Source organism: Anabas testudineus, chromosome 4 (genome assembly GCF_900324465.2).
Source record: "Anabas testudineus chromosome 4, fAnaTes1.2, whole genome shotgun sequence".
NCBI lineage: Eukaryota > Metazoa > Chordata > Actinopteri > Anabantiformes > Anabantidae > Anabas > Anabas testudineus.
In genome coordinates this window covers 21,892,411-21,905,684 of record NC_046613.1, presented here as the reverse complement: position 1 = coordinate 21,905,684, position 13,274 = coordinate 21,892,411, and the positions used below count along the sequence as shown (strand labels likewise).

The 13,274-nt window shown below is 41.1% G+C and overlaps 2 protein-coding genes across 5 annotated transcripts in view; one reads left to right on the top strand and one right to left on the bottom strand.

The window, feature by feature from the left end:
• fnbp1l (formin binding protein 1-like) overlaps positions 1 to 4,855 on the top strand; it is a 37,016-nt gene extending 32,161 nt beyond the window's left edge. Inside the window, exons 15-16 of one of the 2 annotated variants that reach the window (XM_026346480.1) lie at positions 276 to 396; positions 1,612 to 4,855. In XM_026346480.1, the coding sequence (XP_026202265.1) occupies positions 276 to 396; positions 1,612 to 1,619 (129 nt within the window). In that variant the 3' untranslated portion in view covers positions 1,620 to 4,855. Of the gene's footprint in view, positions 1 to 275 lie in introns of both variants that reach the window. The other variant, XM_026346479.1, reaches the window with a different exon arrangement.
• An 87-nt stretch (positions 4,856 to 4,942) lies between these two features.
• bcar3 (BCAR3 adaptor protein, NSP family member) overlaps positions 4,943 to 13,274 on the bottom strand; it is a 58,026-nt gene continuing 49,694 nt past the window's right edge. For 2 of the 3 annotated variants that reach the window (XM_026346476.1, XM_026346477.1), the window contains 12 exons: positions 13,144 to 13,269; positions 12,718 to 12,834; positions 12,310 to 12,542; positions 11,248 to 11,348; positions 10,628 to 10,762; positions 9,481 to 9,699; positions 8,685 to 9,289; positions 7,660 to 7,775; positions 6,821 to 6,992; positions 6,555 to 6,666; positions 6,222 to 6,425; positions 4,943 to 6,145 (listed from right to left, as the gene is read on the bottom strand). In XM_026346476.1, coding sequence (XP_026202261.1) covers positions 5,967 to 6,145; positions 6,222 to 6,425; positions 6,555 to 6,666; positions 6,821 to 6,992; positions 7,660 to 7,775; positions 8,685 to 9,289; positions 9,481 to 9,699; positions 10,628 to 10,762; positions 11,248 to 11,348; positions 12,310 to 12,542; positions 12,718 to 12,834; positions 13,144 to 13,269 — 2,319 coding nt within the window. In that variant the 3' untranslated portion in view covers positions 4,943 to 5,966. The remainder of the gene's footprint in view (positions 6,146 to 6,221; positions 6,426 to 6,554; positions 6,667 to 6,820; positions 6,993 to 7,659; positions 7,776 to 8,684; positions 9,290 to 9,480; positions 9,700 to 10,627; positions 10,763 to 11,247; positions 11,349 to 12,309; positions 12,543 to 12,717; positions 12,835 to 13,143; positions 13,270 to 13,274) is intronic. The other variant, XM_026346478.1, reaches the window with a different exon arrangement.

Here is a 13,274-nt window from a genome sequence, read left to right as displayed (position 1 = left end):
ATGCATTTGAGCTGGATGAAAAGATCATAAAACACATGAAAAAGAAGTTTTTAATGCCCAGAATACATGCTGATGCTTTCCTGTTTCAAGCCTTTATGCTAAGCTAAGTGTGTCCTAGCTTCATATACTGTACTGTCTGTGATTTATTAGTTAGCCTATAGTTGGGACGCTGCTCTCAGTCTCCTCATTAGTCATTAAAGTAATCTTAATTAACCCTTATCTACAAATGAATCGCACTAATTTAAAGTTCTTCTGTCCTTTACTGTTGCTTCCAGGTGTTGTACATCATCGAGGAGGATAAAGGCGACGGCTGGACGAGGGCGAGGAAGCAGAGTGGCGAGGAGGGATATGTTCCCACCTCCTACGTAGAAATCACCATGGAGAAAAACTGCAAAGGTGCTGTCACCTACATCTGAAGCTACACTGTCCTCTGTCCTCTCCTTCACGTGTCTGTCATAGTCCTCGTCTGTGCTTCCTGTTTATCAACGTGACCCTACAGAGGACGCAGACCTGCATGGACGTTCACCTCTTCTCCTTTTCATCCCTCGTCTTTACTTGTGTGTCTGTTTATTAATCATTCATCCTCATCCTGCTCTCATGTCTGTGGGACTGATGTTTGAGAGGTGAGTGTCTGTTTCAGACCTGTGTGTTTGTGTTTGAGTGATGTGTGTGTCGTACGAGGCTTTTCTGTGTCTGCGTGTATGAACATGTCTCCTCTGCTGTGTTGAGCCGGCTGTTAAGGCTGCACCACGTTTTATCGATCAAAGTATTTGATTGTTTTATGTAATATATCAGAAACACTTTATTTTTATTTGTATTTGTAGCCAAATTTAGAACTGGAGAAATTTAAAACTATAATTTTAAGCTTTCTGTTCGTGTGTCGACATCCTTTGAAGGGAGAGATGGTTTGTTTTTTGTGTCTGTCCACATTTACAGAGGTTTGTCTGGTTTAAACTTTAAACTTCTCATCACACTGTTGAAAAGGAGGAAAAGAACAAACTCAGAGTTTTATTAAGAGAACGGTGGTGTTAGATCATCATCAGTGTTGTTCTTTAAAACAAAAACCTGAAATAAAAAAAAAAAGGAAGTGTCAAAGTTCAGTTTGAAGACGGTTTCAGTTCAGAGATTATTCTCACTGACAGATCATGTCTGGATTGTAACACGCATGTGGTTCTTAACGGTTTTATGTGACTCATTAAAAATGGTTCTGTTTCAGTTCATTACCAAAGCCTTTCCTGAGATTATTATTATTATTATTATTATTATTATTATTATTATTATTATTATTATTATTATTATTATTATTATTATTATTACTGCTGCCAACATGTTGTAATACAGTAACTACCAAACAAAAGGTGATGAACCTGCAGCTGTTGTTACCACGGGATGTTGGATCATTTTCAACCTGCTGTCACTGTAAAGAACGAGTGTTTGTAATAATTTATTCTGTATTGGAGACGAAAGGTTTGTCTTCATAAGCAGTTTATGAATATTCATGTTTGTGATGAATATACGGCTACAGGACTTACTGTGTCTGCCGTGGATGGATGGGTGCTCCCTCTGTGTCTTCTTGTTTTAGTAACTGGTTCTCTCCTCCTGTGACTGCAGGTTCCTGAGGGCTGCAGGGTGGCCGGGCGATTTGATTGGCTGGTGGAGGGCTCACGCTGATTGCTGATTATTGGTGGTGGGGGTGACCAAGAAAGAGAGAGGGAGAGAGGGAAAGGGAGGTCAAGTGGGCTGGGAGGCAGGTTTGCATGTCTGCATGCTCACATATCCATGATCAGCAAAGCATTCTGGGTTATTGGAGGAAGAAGGAAGGATTATGGGTAGAGAGAGGCGGTCACGAAGCTGTAGGATCCCAAACATGGAAGTGAAAACTTCAGCTTCAGCTAAACGTACGTAGAGTTTATTAGGCACAGCTAGCAGCATTTCTATATAAAACAGGGCAGATTAGGTGACGGACACTTTACTGTGGTCAGATAATAGTAACTACAGACAAACTGACCAACAGCTGGGTGAACTGTAACATCTGGATACTTATTTATCGAGACTGAAATATATGAATTATAATGTTGGTGATAGAGGTTCAACTACTGCACCATTCAAAATAACAAAGTCTAAAGTTTGTATAGCTGTGCCTAATAAACTGTCAAATCAAATCACACTTTGTCTCCTCTGCTAAACGATAAACTGCTGCTGCTGCGTTTATGAACCACAAGCAGCAAATTGGTTTTTTTACCCTTTGATCAGATCCAGTAGAGACGCCTGCAGCTTTGTGACCTCACCGACTGGGGTGTGTCCTTGAAAAGCAGGTTTTCCTTTCTGATTTAGTTTATATTTATCCTTTATTAAGAGACAGGAGCATCTCCTCGCCTGATTCACTCCGCTTTAACATCATTTCCGTGCTTTTGACTGATGTAACATCGTAACCTTTGCTCCTTCAGCTGGTTTCAGACTCAGACTATCAGGATTGATCCCCTTTAAGGGTCAGTGATGCTTGCAGCTCGCAGTATTTGGTTTTACTAACGTTAGCAGTGCACTGATCCACTGGTCATCTTCATCATTATCTGTGCTCTGTTGGTGATGTCTGCCTGCCTGAGCCACTCTGCTCCTCATGCCTGCCTTCATTACATCCCTCATTACAGCATGTTTTTAACGTGTCATTATTGTCTCCCAGACGTGATCCAGTGTCTCATCCCGGACTTTAACAACAACTGTGCGTGTGTGTGTGTGTTTGCCACCTCGGCTGTGTTGTGTTTTGAATGCTGTATCGTATTGTTATGATGAACTTCGTGCACGACTATGATTTTATTTATGTTTGTACAATGCTTCCCAAACAGCAGTAGGGTAAAGTAAGAGCTACTCACTGGGCAGATAGCAGGACTATCAGGTCAAAACAGGACCTCTCTTTCCTTCCTCTCCTCCTCCTCTGTCTGTCTCTCTTTCTTTTTCCACCTTTCCCTCTTCACGTCCTCGTGGGGTGTAATTCCACCAGCCGACCAGCAGACAGCAGCCTTTCTTCACCAAACCACTGCTCAGCTCACGCTGGACTGGGCCACTTCTAACACCAAAAAGAGGAGCGCTGGTGTTGTTGCAGTCAAGACTCTGCCTTAAAACTTCACGTTGTTTTTACTGTGGGGGGGGGGGTTGTTTCCCCCTTATATATACAGTACATATCTGGATGTGTCTGCTCTTCTGCCTGACTACATCTCCCATCAGCCACCTGGGCTCGCCTCTTTGCCTCCATAGGGGGAGGTGGGGAGCGTTCAACTGCATCTCCATGACATGTTTTTCTCATTTAATCACTTGTATTTGTGAATGTGACGTCACACACGTCAAACAACGCGTATGCACCGTATGGAAAGTCAAACAGGTCAAAAACGTGTTCATTGGCTTTTTATACTCGTTAACGTGCAAGTGTGTGATACATACGTGACATTTTTACTATTAAATAATTTGTACATATTAACATTTCTTATGTGATACTGAATGTGTTTCCATGGTGATTGTTTTTAGGCTTGTTTGGTTGACAACTAGGTTTGAATTGAACCGATGCACTTTGCCCTGAAGTCCTACAGCATTTGAATCTAATGAAATGAACGAGTTAATAAATGAATGAATGAATGTTTGTCTGCTGAGAGACGTGTGAACTTTATGAATGACCACTGTGCGGCAGCGAGAAACAAAAAAACTACTCTAGTCATTTTCTCTTGTTGAATGGTTTTTATACTCTTGATGAGCAACTTGGATTCATTCGTTTTAGTTTTTTTAACCACTCACTGTTTAATGGACGTACAAAATCACACATTTAATGTAAAGTTTGGCTTCTTTTTGATGTTTAAGACGAAAATGTCCTTCATGTTTCTTCTTAGATGCAGATCATCTGAACAGCAGGTCGCTACACTTGAGTTGTAATTAGTCTTTAATGCAGCTGTGAAGTGATTCGAACGATGAAGCTCATGTTCTTTCAGTAGTTATTTGCACGTACTGAAAGGTTTGAGGGACCAGAGAGACACTGAATGTGATTCCATCCTTCACATCTGTCAGCTCCTCGGTGATGAAAGCTTTTCCACTGATATTTTCTGTTGAGGTTTTTCAGAACAGGAACAAGCTTCAGTCTCTAAACTGATGTTTGGACCTTTTGTGAAAACCAGGTTTTAAAATCAGATGTGTCCCGTATTTCTACATATTATTCATTTGTTCCTGCGGTAACACAGTCATAGTCATTTCTGCAGCTAATTGATTTCCAAAAAGTTTTTAATTTACAGTGATTCAGAGCTGCTGGATCAAGAATACAAAAGGCATCTGTGAGAAAACGGCTTTAAAAGCAGGAAACGTTTTTACTTTAACAGAAAACTGTGAGCTGCGTGTTCTTACGGCCGCTGTGCTGCAATTCTGAATATTATGCAAAGATACAAGAGAGATCAGCTTTTAAATGGTAAATGACAGAAACTGCAGTAATTTGTTTTGAAATTTGCCAAGCTACTGTGATAAAGACCAGACGTGTCCATCTCTACATTCCTCTTTTCTTAAACTCGTCCTGTGAAAACTGTCCTAACAGTGTGCAGATGTTTCCAGCTGTTTAACTACAGGGTCTCGATAAACCGTCGTTTTAAATCAGTATCCAATAACTAAACAAACAGCTGGTACAAGGTGTTTTTGCAGGATGTTATGTTGAATCCATGTAAATCATGTTGTATATGTTGTAATAACCAATGGCAGTACTTCTCTTCTCTTTCCATTATTGTCGTGCACATCTTTTTTCCATGAATGTTGTCACTTTGTGAACAAAATGTTTTTTCTTTCTTCTTTCAAGATATTGTTCTAATAAAATAAGCAACAATGAAAAGTTGATGCGTTTCAGTGACTTTGTGCCAATAAAGCAGGAACTGAGATTAGAATTTACCTGAGAGGAAAAAAGAGCAGTGATGGAATAATATAAACATTAAAATTCATTTTATTTGTACAGTCTTCCACAGAAAATATGTACAGTCTATTATTAACATGTTAACGCTTCAAATATTTACAGCTTTAGTCTCACTCCTGCTGCGTGAGTTATGGGTTCCTGTGGTTTCATGAAGTTTTATTTTCCTGTGAAATGATTCTGTGTATCTGTACAAACTGTGCTCGTGTGTAAATGCACTGAAACCGTCGACTGTCCATCTTCACCAGCTGCTGATTTAAAGAAATAACATGAGACATCAGTAGAACACAAACACTTTTTTTCCTGCTTGTTAAACCAGTAACAAACCTTTCAGGTGATTTTAAGGATCAAGGGGAAAATCTAGACGGCACAAACACAGACCGTCCTCTGTGGAAAAAGTTCTACCACGAATTAAAGAGACAGTTTATGTTTGTAAAAACCGCAAAGCAGGAGCCTGTTACGTTTAAAACGGCACATTTGTTCTGCAGGTTTCCCTTTCCCAGGTCTCCCCTGCTCCGCCTTTTGTTAGAAATCACTCGCTCCCTTTAAATACAGTCACTTTTCTTTTTAGTGCTAATTAAGCTGTTTTTTTACTTGGTGGCTGTGGCTGCTGTGTCGACTCATCTCAGCAGAACCAAGGTGAGTAAACATCATGTTGGTCAGTTTTCTGGCTTCAGGTTTACGTGTTCCCTAGAGAGAGGTGTCGTTGGTCTTATTGCTGAACTCTGGAGGCTTGTTTGTTGTTTCTAGTGTGAGCTGCTTTGTCAGCTTTAGGTGTAAAAGTTATTGTTATTTTTTAAACCTTTCCATTTTAGACCGTCTGTATAATTTTCTACACATCTTCATCTATTGTTTATCCTGAAGACAGATCTGAGCTTTCCTCCATTTATTTAATGTTAAAAAGCTTTAGGGACAGAGGACGTTGTGTAGTTTGTGTGTGAACAGTTCGACTCTTCGTCCGTTTCCCTTCATCACAGCTGTTCTCTGCTCCGGTCTCTGAACTCGGTGTGTGTGTGTGTGTGTTGTCGCTCGGATGAAGTCACATTGCGGTTTGTGTTTTGGGCAGGGGCTCCAGTTTCCGTGACAACGCTGTGAGGATGAGGTTGAATTTGTTGTAGCGATCTGATTGGTTGACCGAAGCTCCGCGGCTTCCCCACAGCAGCCGCAGCTGGAAGTCCGTCTTAAAAACCTCCAGCAGGTCTTCATCACACTGAAAACCTAAAAACAAAGTCACGTCATTAACTTCTTCTGTTTGTGCTCAGTTTGCATCAACTGGGACTTTTTCTGTTTCTACCTTGTAAGATCCTCTGTGCGTTCGCCGTGTAACTCTCCGAGCTGTGTGCGATGTCTCGTGCGGCCTCCAGGTGGCGCAGCATGATGTCACAGCCCTGGTCACTGGTCTCCCAGAGCTCAGCACCCTCAGGTGAGACCGATGGACGCTCCATCAAAGTGAGGAGGGGCAGCAGGAGAGGGACACAGACCGCAGCAGGAGAAGAGGCTAGAGGAGGTGAAGGGATATTTATGAAAGTCACTGTTCGGTAGCCACAGTTCTATGAAACCAAGACTCTCTGTAATGAAGCAGTTAATTCGGATTCTTCCTGTAGGTGAATATCTTATATCTGAGTACCTGTGCCTTCATACAGGTTCTTGTAGAAAGGCTTCAGTGTTTTCTCGTAGCTGATGGCCGTCTGCGTGTAGCTCCTCCGTAGAGCCGTCCACGTTTCCTCCAAACGACTGATCTGGAAGAGTAAAGAACTTTTAGAGAAACTTTTCTCACCAGAGATACAATAAAAAAGTTGGACCAGTCGCCTCGTAGCAACAGCTATATTTCACGATTTGGTCGTTTCTAGCAGGGAACTGTTGACATTCAGTATTTAAATACTTCTGAGTTACCTGTGGCAGGTCCAGAGCTTTCATCAGGGCTGTGAAAGCAAACAGGTCGCCCACCGTGTCCTTCAGCTCCAGCGCGACGAGGATGATGCGATTTAACGTGGACGCCCGCTCGTCCACGCTGCCCGTACATCCCAGAATATCCACAGCAACACCTATCGCCATGGTGTGATGTCTGAGAGATGGAGGAGGATGATTCAGTACCAGCCTACGGCAGTGCAAAGTCCAGGTCTGTTTTGTTCTACTCTGTTTCTAATCTGATCCTTCAGTGTCTGCAGGGAGCATTTTTTTTCCATTACAGACGTATGTTTATCAGACTGGACAATGAATCAGCAGCTGTGAATCACTACTGAGCTCATCTCAGTTCTCACCTGACTGCCGCCTGAGTGAGAAGCTGAGACGTGTCTGTTTAACAAAAGGGTGATTTTTCTCTGTTGTTCTGTTTCAGAGGAGCAAAACGTATCCAGAGTTAAACTTGACTCTCATATCTGTGAGAGGAAGAAGCTACAGCAGAAACACTAGTTAGCTTAGCATAAAGACCAGATCCTGGAGGAAATCACGAGCCTGGCTCCATCTCAGTCTTCAAGCTTTTAGCCTTAGGATAGTTGTTCTCCTCCATTTCCTGTCTTTAAGCTAAGCTATGCTAATCCCCTGCTGGTCCTACTGTAGCTTTACATTTACCATAAAGACATGAGAGTGGTAAAAAGAAAATAAACATTTTAAACTATTTGTTTATATAGTTTATGTGAGTTTAAGCCTCGACTCGTTGCTTGCTACTAACTCAGCTCTAATTCATGTGATCGTGTGTGTTACTGTGTGTACGATGTACTTGTGACCGGTACCTCTCCATCAGGTCCAGTCTCAGCTGTCGACCATGTGGCAGCGTCACCAGCTCCAGACCAGATGACACGCCCATCTGAACTTTAAGCTCTGGAGTCACTCCGAGGATCCTCGCAACCTGAAGGTCAGGGAAAGGTTTACAAGTGGTGTGAAAACAGGAAACAGTCATATTCTTTGTGTTTTGTCTTGAGGACCATTTTATTGCAGCAGCTGCAGGACAGAAATCTAATTTTCAGCAGCTCACAGAGGACGTGTGTTTCACTTTAGCACCCTGTAAACGTTTTCCTCAAATCTGCCTGCATCTGTGCAGTTTGGTAACATCCCTGTTAATAAGGCTTCATTAATGATTAATAAATCATTTAGTAATACATAGTATTTATTTATCCTCCTACAACATCACACTTTATTTTCCTCTGTGTGCTTAACTTATTTATCTTTAACTGCAGAATTGATTCATTAGAAAATCAGAAAGCTGTGATTATTCATTGTTGAACCTTATATTAATTATTTAATATAATTTACAACTGATCTAGAAAACATTTTGTAATTTTAACCATTAATTAAGCCACTGATCAACTTATAAACCCTTTATAACAATAAATTACAACATACTACAGCATGGTGCTGGGTCCACATCATGCATTTTGTAAACCTAACTGTTTTCTTACTGGTTGTTCTTAGTTATTTTATATATATTTAATAGGATTAAAACATCCCTGTTAAATGTTTAGGTACATCATATGTTTATGTTCATCATACATAACATAAAAAACTAAAATTGTATTTTTAAAATCTAATTATCCACATTTTGTATTATTACATTTTAAATCTTTAAAACAACCAAACACTTTAACATTTAACATAAAGATAATGACACTGTAAATGTGTTGGTTCCCATTTATTTATAAGTTACATTTAAAAATGTCCATTGCCATTTTTAGAGGCACTGATCATTTGATATTTTTCTATAACATAAAAATAAATAAATTATAACCTCTTTAAATGTGGAAGGTGTGTGTGTGTGTACCTGGCAGTCGGCCATCAGCAGGTGTCTGGCTATGCTGTGGTGATTGTGGCTGAGCAGCAGTTCCTTCGCTCTCTTCAGAACCACCATTTCCAGCGGTTTGTTTTCCAGCGGCAGAAGTCGAGATCCAAACTCCGCTGGTCTGAACGTCGACTCCGTCTCTATGACGGGTCGCTGGAAACTGCTCCTCTCTTTTACTCTCCTCTTGTCTTCCTCCTCCCTCCCTCCATCATCCTCCTCTTCCTCGCTGGTGTTTTCTAAGGCGGCGATGGCGTGATGGTAGGAGCTTCGGTCCAGTCTTCGCCCTCCTCCTGCTTCCTTCTCCTCCCCCTCCTCCTCTCTCCCTTCCTCCCCGTAGCTGCAGAACGGCGGCTGAAGTCCGAAGTTGTCTGTGGTGGAGTTTGTTGAATTTGGTTCCTCCCACTCCAGAGGGCTGCAGGACGTCAGGTGTGCAGAGCTCAGCTGCCGCCAGTCAGTCCGTCCTGTTATTACCTCTGACTCTGGATATTGACCCAGTTCAGAACTGCAGGAGCTGTGGGGGTCTGCAGGAGGGAACTGACGGTGAAACTTCTGGGGCTTCACTGGCGTTACAGGAGCGACTGTGGGGGCTGTAGAAAAAACAATAACATCCATCTTTAAAATGGTACTTAATAATAATCCCTTAACTTTTGTACATTGTTTATTTAAGAAACAAAGAAAAGATGTGTTGTCAGTGCACAACGATCAATATTCTGATAGAATCTGAAATCACTACTATTAAACACGAAGCTTCTACTGAGAACTAAAAAAGAAAAAGAACCTTCACTCCTCCACATAGATGTTTCCACACACGTGGAATCGAGAGGAGGTGCAGCGAGGTTCTGGGGGGTGGAGGAGGATTCTGTGTGGTTGAAGGAACTGGAGGAGGGAACCAGGGGCTGAAGGCAGGGAGAGCGAGGCAGTCGAGCCAGCGGCACCTTGCTGGGTTTGGGGGGCGGTTTAGGACACAGCTGGCTGTCAGAGCCCCTGATGGCCTGACCTGGAGACACAGAACAGCAACATGATGACTTTATAAGTTTACTCAGATTTATATGTTGGTTTAATTTAATCAACGTAATAAGCTTCTACTTATAATAATAAAACCTTTATCTCTCCTCAAGAACAGTACAAACCACAATCTGCCTTTTATTAACTTCCTTGAATCAGAGAAACACTGAAAACAGTATGAATGAAAACATGAAGTTATATTTAATTTCCTGTTTGGTTGCAAACAGTTTTCAGAGTAAATAAGTAGGATATTTACACCTACACGTGGGGCACTGAAACAGACCCACGGGGGGTTTTTATCAGCACTTGGCATGGACAACGGTTTTATTAATAGTTAGGTAATCAGACTGATGGCCTTTTTATTGCACTTCATTCATTTACATGCTGAACAAATAACAGCTGAGTGTGGTGATTCAAGTCTGGGAAAATGCTACTTCATTTTATATGTGACCCATCAGTGTGTGCACTGAGTTTTAACGTTATACCACAGCTTTAACAGGCTGATTTATTATTATTATTAGTGAAAGTCTTTTCGTCCTGTAGTTTTTCACATCTGCATTTATTGGTACTTTTTAAAAATGTATTTTATTTTTAAGATCTCAGCTTTTGTCTTTCTATGTTTATTTGTGCACGTTTTCCCAGATACAACCTTCATACACAACGAGCTGTGATGCACTATGTGTCCTGACAGCTGTCGATCAGCCAGTATTGTTTTTATTTTTAGCAATTTGTGTTACAGTACAGTAGCTGCTCTGTGGGATCACACAGTGAGCTTTAGAGAGACCAGAGACCCTGTTGTTCTTCTTTGGTCCACTTCTGGTAGGGACCTACTGTTTTTTAATGTGGCTGATGGGTGTATATGCATAGTTACCAAGCAGCAAATAAACACCATGTTGTTATCTTTGTTCACATCTACTGACCTGCGAGAGGCTCTGCTGATCTCCGTGGAACAGAGGGGCTCAGCGCCGGTTCACTGCCTGTCCGAAACACTGGAGACTTGGGGTTGGAGTTGGGGAGCAGAGAATCTGGAGCCTGTTGGGACTGTGGTTTAGAACCTGTAGGAGAAAACCAGAAGTGGTTATGGAGAGAATTGAAAATAAGTTTAAATTGCAAGAAAAGAAATGAAGGAAATTAGTTAAATAGATAATTAATAGACATGTTAATGTTTCTTACTTTACATACACTCTGCTACATGTAGTAATCTTTTTTAATCTTTAATTAATTTTCATTTTTCTTTGTACTGTATGTGACTGTACTGTACTGTAACTGCTCTTGGAACTGTGCGTGAGAACTACTGGAAACCAGACTCATAGTTCTTCTATGTGTCAACATACTTGTACTACAAAGCTGATCCTTATTCAGATTCAGATTATGAATAGCCACAGTCACAAGCTTGTCATTACAGAGATGGGAAACATGCTATAAATCTTGCATAACAGAAAAAGTGACAAGTATTTTTGTGAAGAATAAAAACTTGTTGCAGCCTGGCTACAGTTTTTCTGCTGGGTTTTCATCCACATGATGTGACAAACTTATTTACCAAGAGGTAGGAAGCTTTCTGATTGGTGTGCCTTGAGTGGACGTCGTCTCTCCTGCACCTGATTGAGACTGGCTGGTTGGCTGCCACAGCGATCCTTCAACCTGAGTGAAAGGAGAACTAATGTGAATAGACATAATAAACAGAAGGACAAAGAAGCCACTTCCCCTTTTGTTCTGTTCTACTCTGGGACACATTTATCTTTTGCTCACTCCTGCTCTGTCTCTTGACTCCAGATATGGATCCCATGCATTATGCTCCACATACTCTTATGCAGCGTAAAATTACACACCTGTTTCTTAAACAGGCACAGTAAGTTATAATCTCTGTCCTTATTTATAGATGACTTATGATACACATGGAGCATGTCATGTAGATAAAACCTACGGCCTGGATGACAAATGTAAACACACTGAGGCTACTAGTCAAAAGCTTAAAAGCTGGAAGGGATTTATTTTGTTTTAGGTCTTTCAGAGTGTGTGAAAGAAAGAGAAACAAAGACAGAATGTCTCAGTAAAGGTGGGTCTCCATTATTTAAATATAGCAGGCAGCATGTTATTTAGTCTGTAGCTCACCCACTTTCAGTAATGGGCTTTTTGGCACTCAAAGCTAAAACGTACAACAGTCTTTAAGACCACATTTGTCACTCCTAACGAATTACACATGCCTAATAAATGACCACAGAAACAACAAACACACACATTATTCAGCCACTTAGATATTAAGTAGTCTTCAGTATTGGTGGTTTGGTGTTAAAGGTGAAATAAGTACTCAAATGCTTTAGTTAAAGAGCAATATCACAGATTTTCAACTGGCTGCCTGTAGTTTTTCTTTTAGGAGTACTTATACATTATCTGAACAGTTTAAACTCCTGTCCTTCATAAATTAAAATTCCTCTATATAATTCAGCCTGGAGCTGTAGATTTCAGTGAGTTTTCCAGTTCAGATGCTTTCATCTAGTTGCTGTCATATACAAATATGTGAAATACTTGAAAACTACAGTTCAGAAGTTACAACTGGCTAATTAACGTGTTTTTGTAGCTTCCAGAATAGTTGAGTACCAACCTGAGTTGGCTGTCTCGGCCCATGCTGTTGTCCTGGCAGTGTGAGCCACCGTGCACGTTGGGTGTGTTGTCGTGTGTGTGTCCGTTCGTAATGTTCAGGCTCAGACGTTTTTGACTGCGTCGCTCTTGCACCATAAGTGTCTCTCGATGACTGCTGGACAATCCATACTTTTCTTCCAAACAGCGTAGAGGCAGCCCTCTGTTTATTGGCTGGAAGATGATGGCTCCAACCACCTCAAGAAGAAACACAAATAAGCGTCAGCTACAAAGGTGAATAATATTTTTATTTTTCCTTATACACTAACACTTCCATACTTTACTGACCACAACAGATCAGCTGTATCTAAGAACGTTTGACAAAGTTTTTATAAAAACAGTGGGTAAAAAGACAAAAATTCACCAGACCCACCTGTGAGACAGGTTTTCTGTTTCCAACATAGTATCTTATAAGTGCAGGGACACTGTCGAATCCTTCTCTTTCCAGTCGGTACTCGACTCGGGAGTAGGCTTCGTTCAGCATCACAACCTAAAAGAGACATGGCACAAATCTAGCTACAGCTGTTACAAAAAAAATTACATTTACCACCGATGAATGGAACTGTTCTGAAATTAAATTTGATGTACAAGTGTGCTGCTCCTGCCGACCCCACTGAAAATCAACACCGCAGTCTGTAGCTACAGAAAGGCAAAGACCCTATTTTACAATAGTTTAGGGAACTGTAGAGAAGATGGAAAAATGACGGGCTGTTTTCAGTAAAGCTACAAAGAAGACTTTTAGTTGAGTATAAACCTCTAAGTGTTTGTCGGTTTTGTAAGAGCCCATATTTCTTTTTACCTTCTTGTTGATTTTAAAGTGCTGAGAGGCGTTTCGCCATTGGCAGGTCAGAACGTAACTTCCTGGAATTGACAGTGAATCACGGATCAAGAAGTCTCCATCACGTTGCACCAAGTTTTCTGCAACCTGAA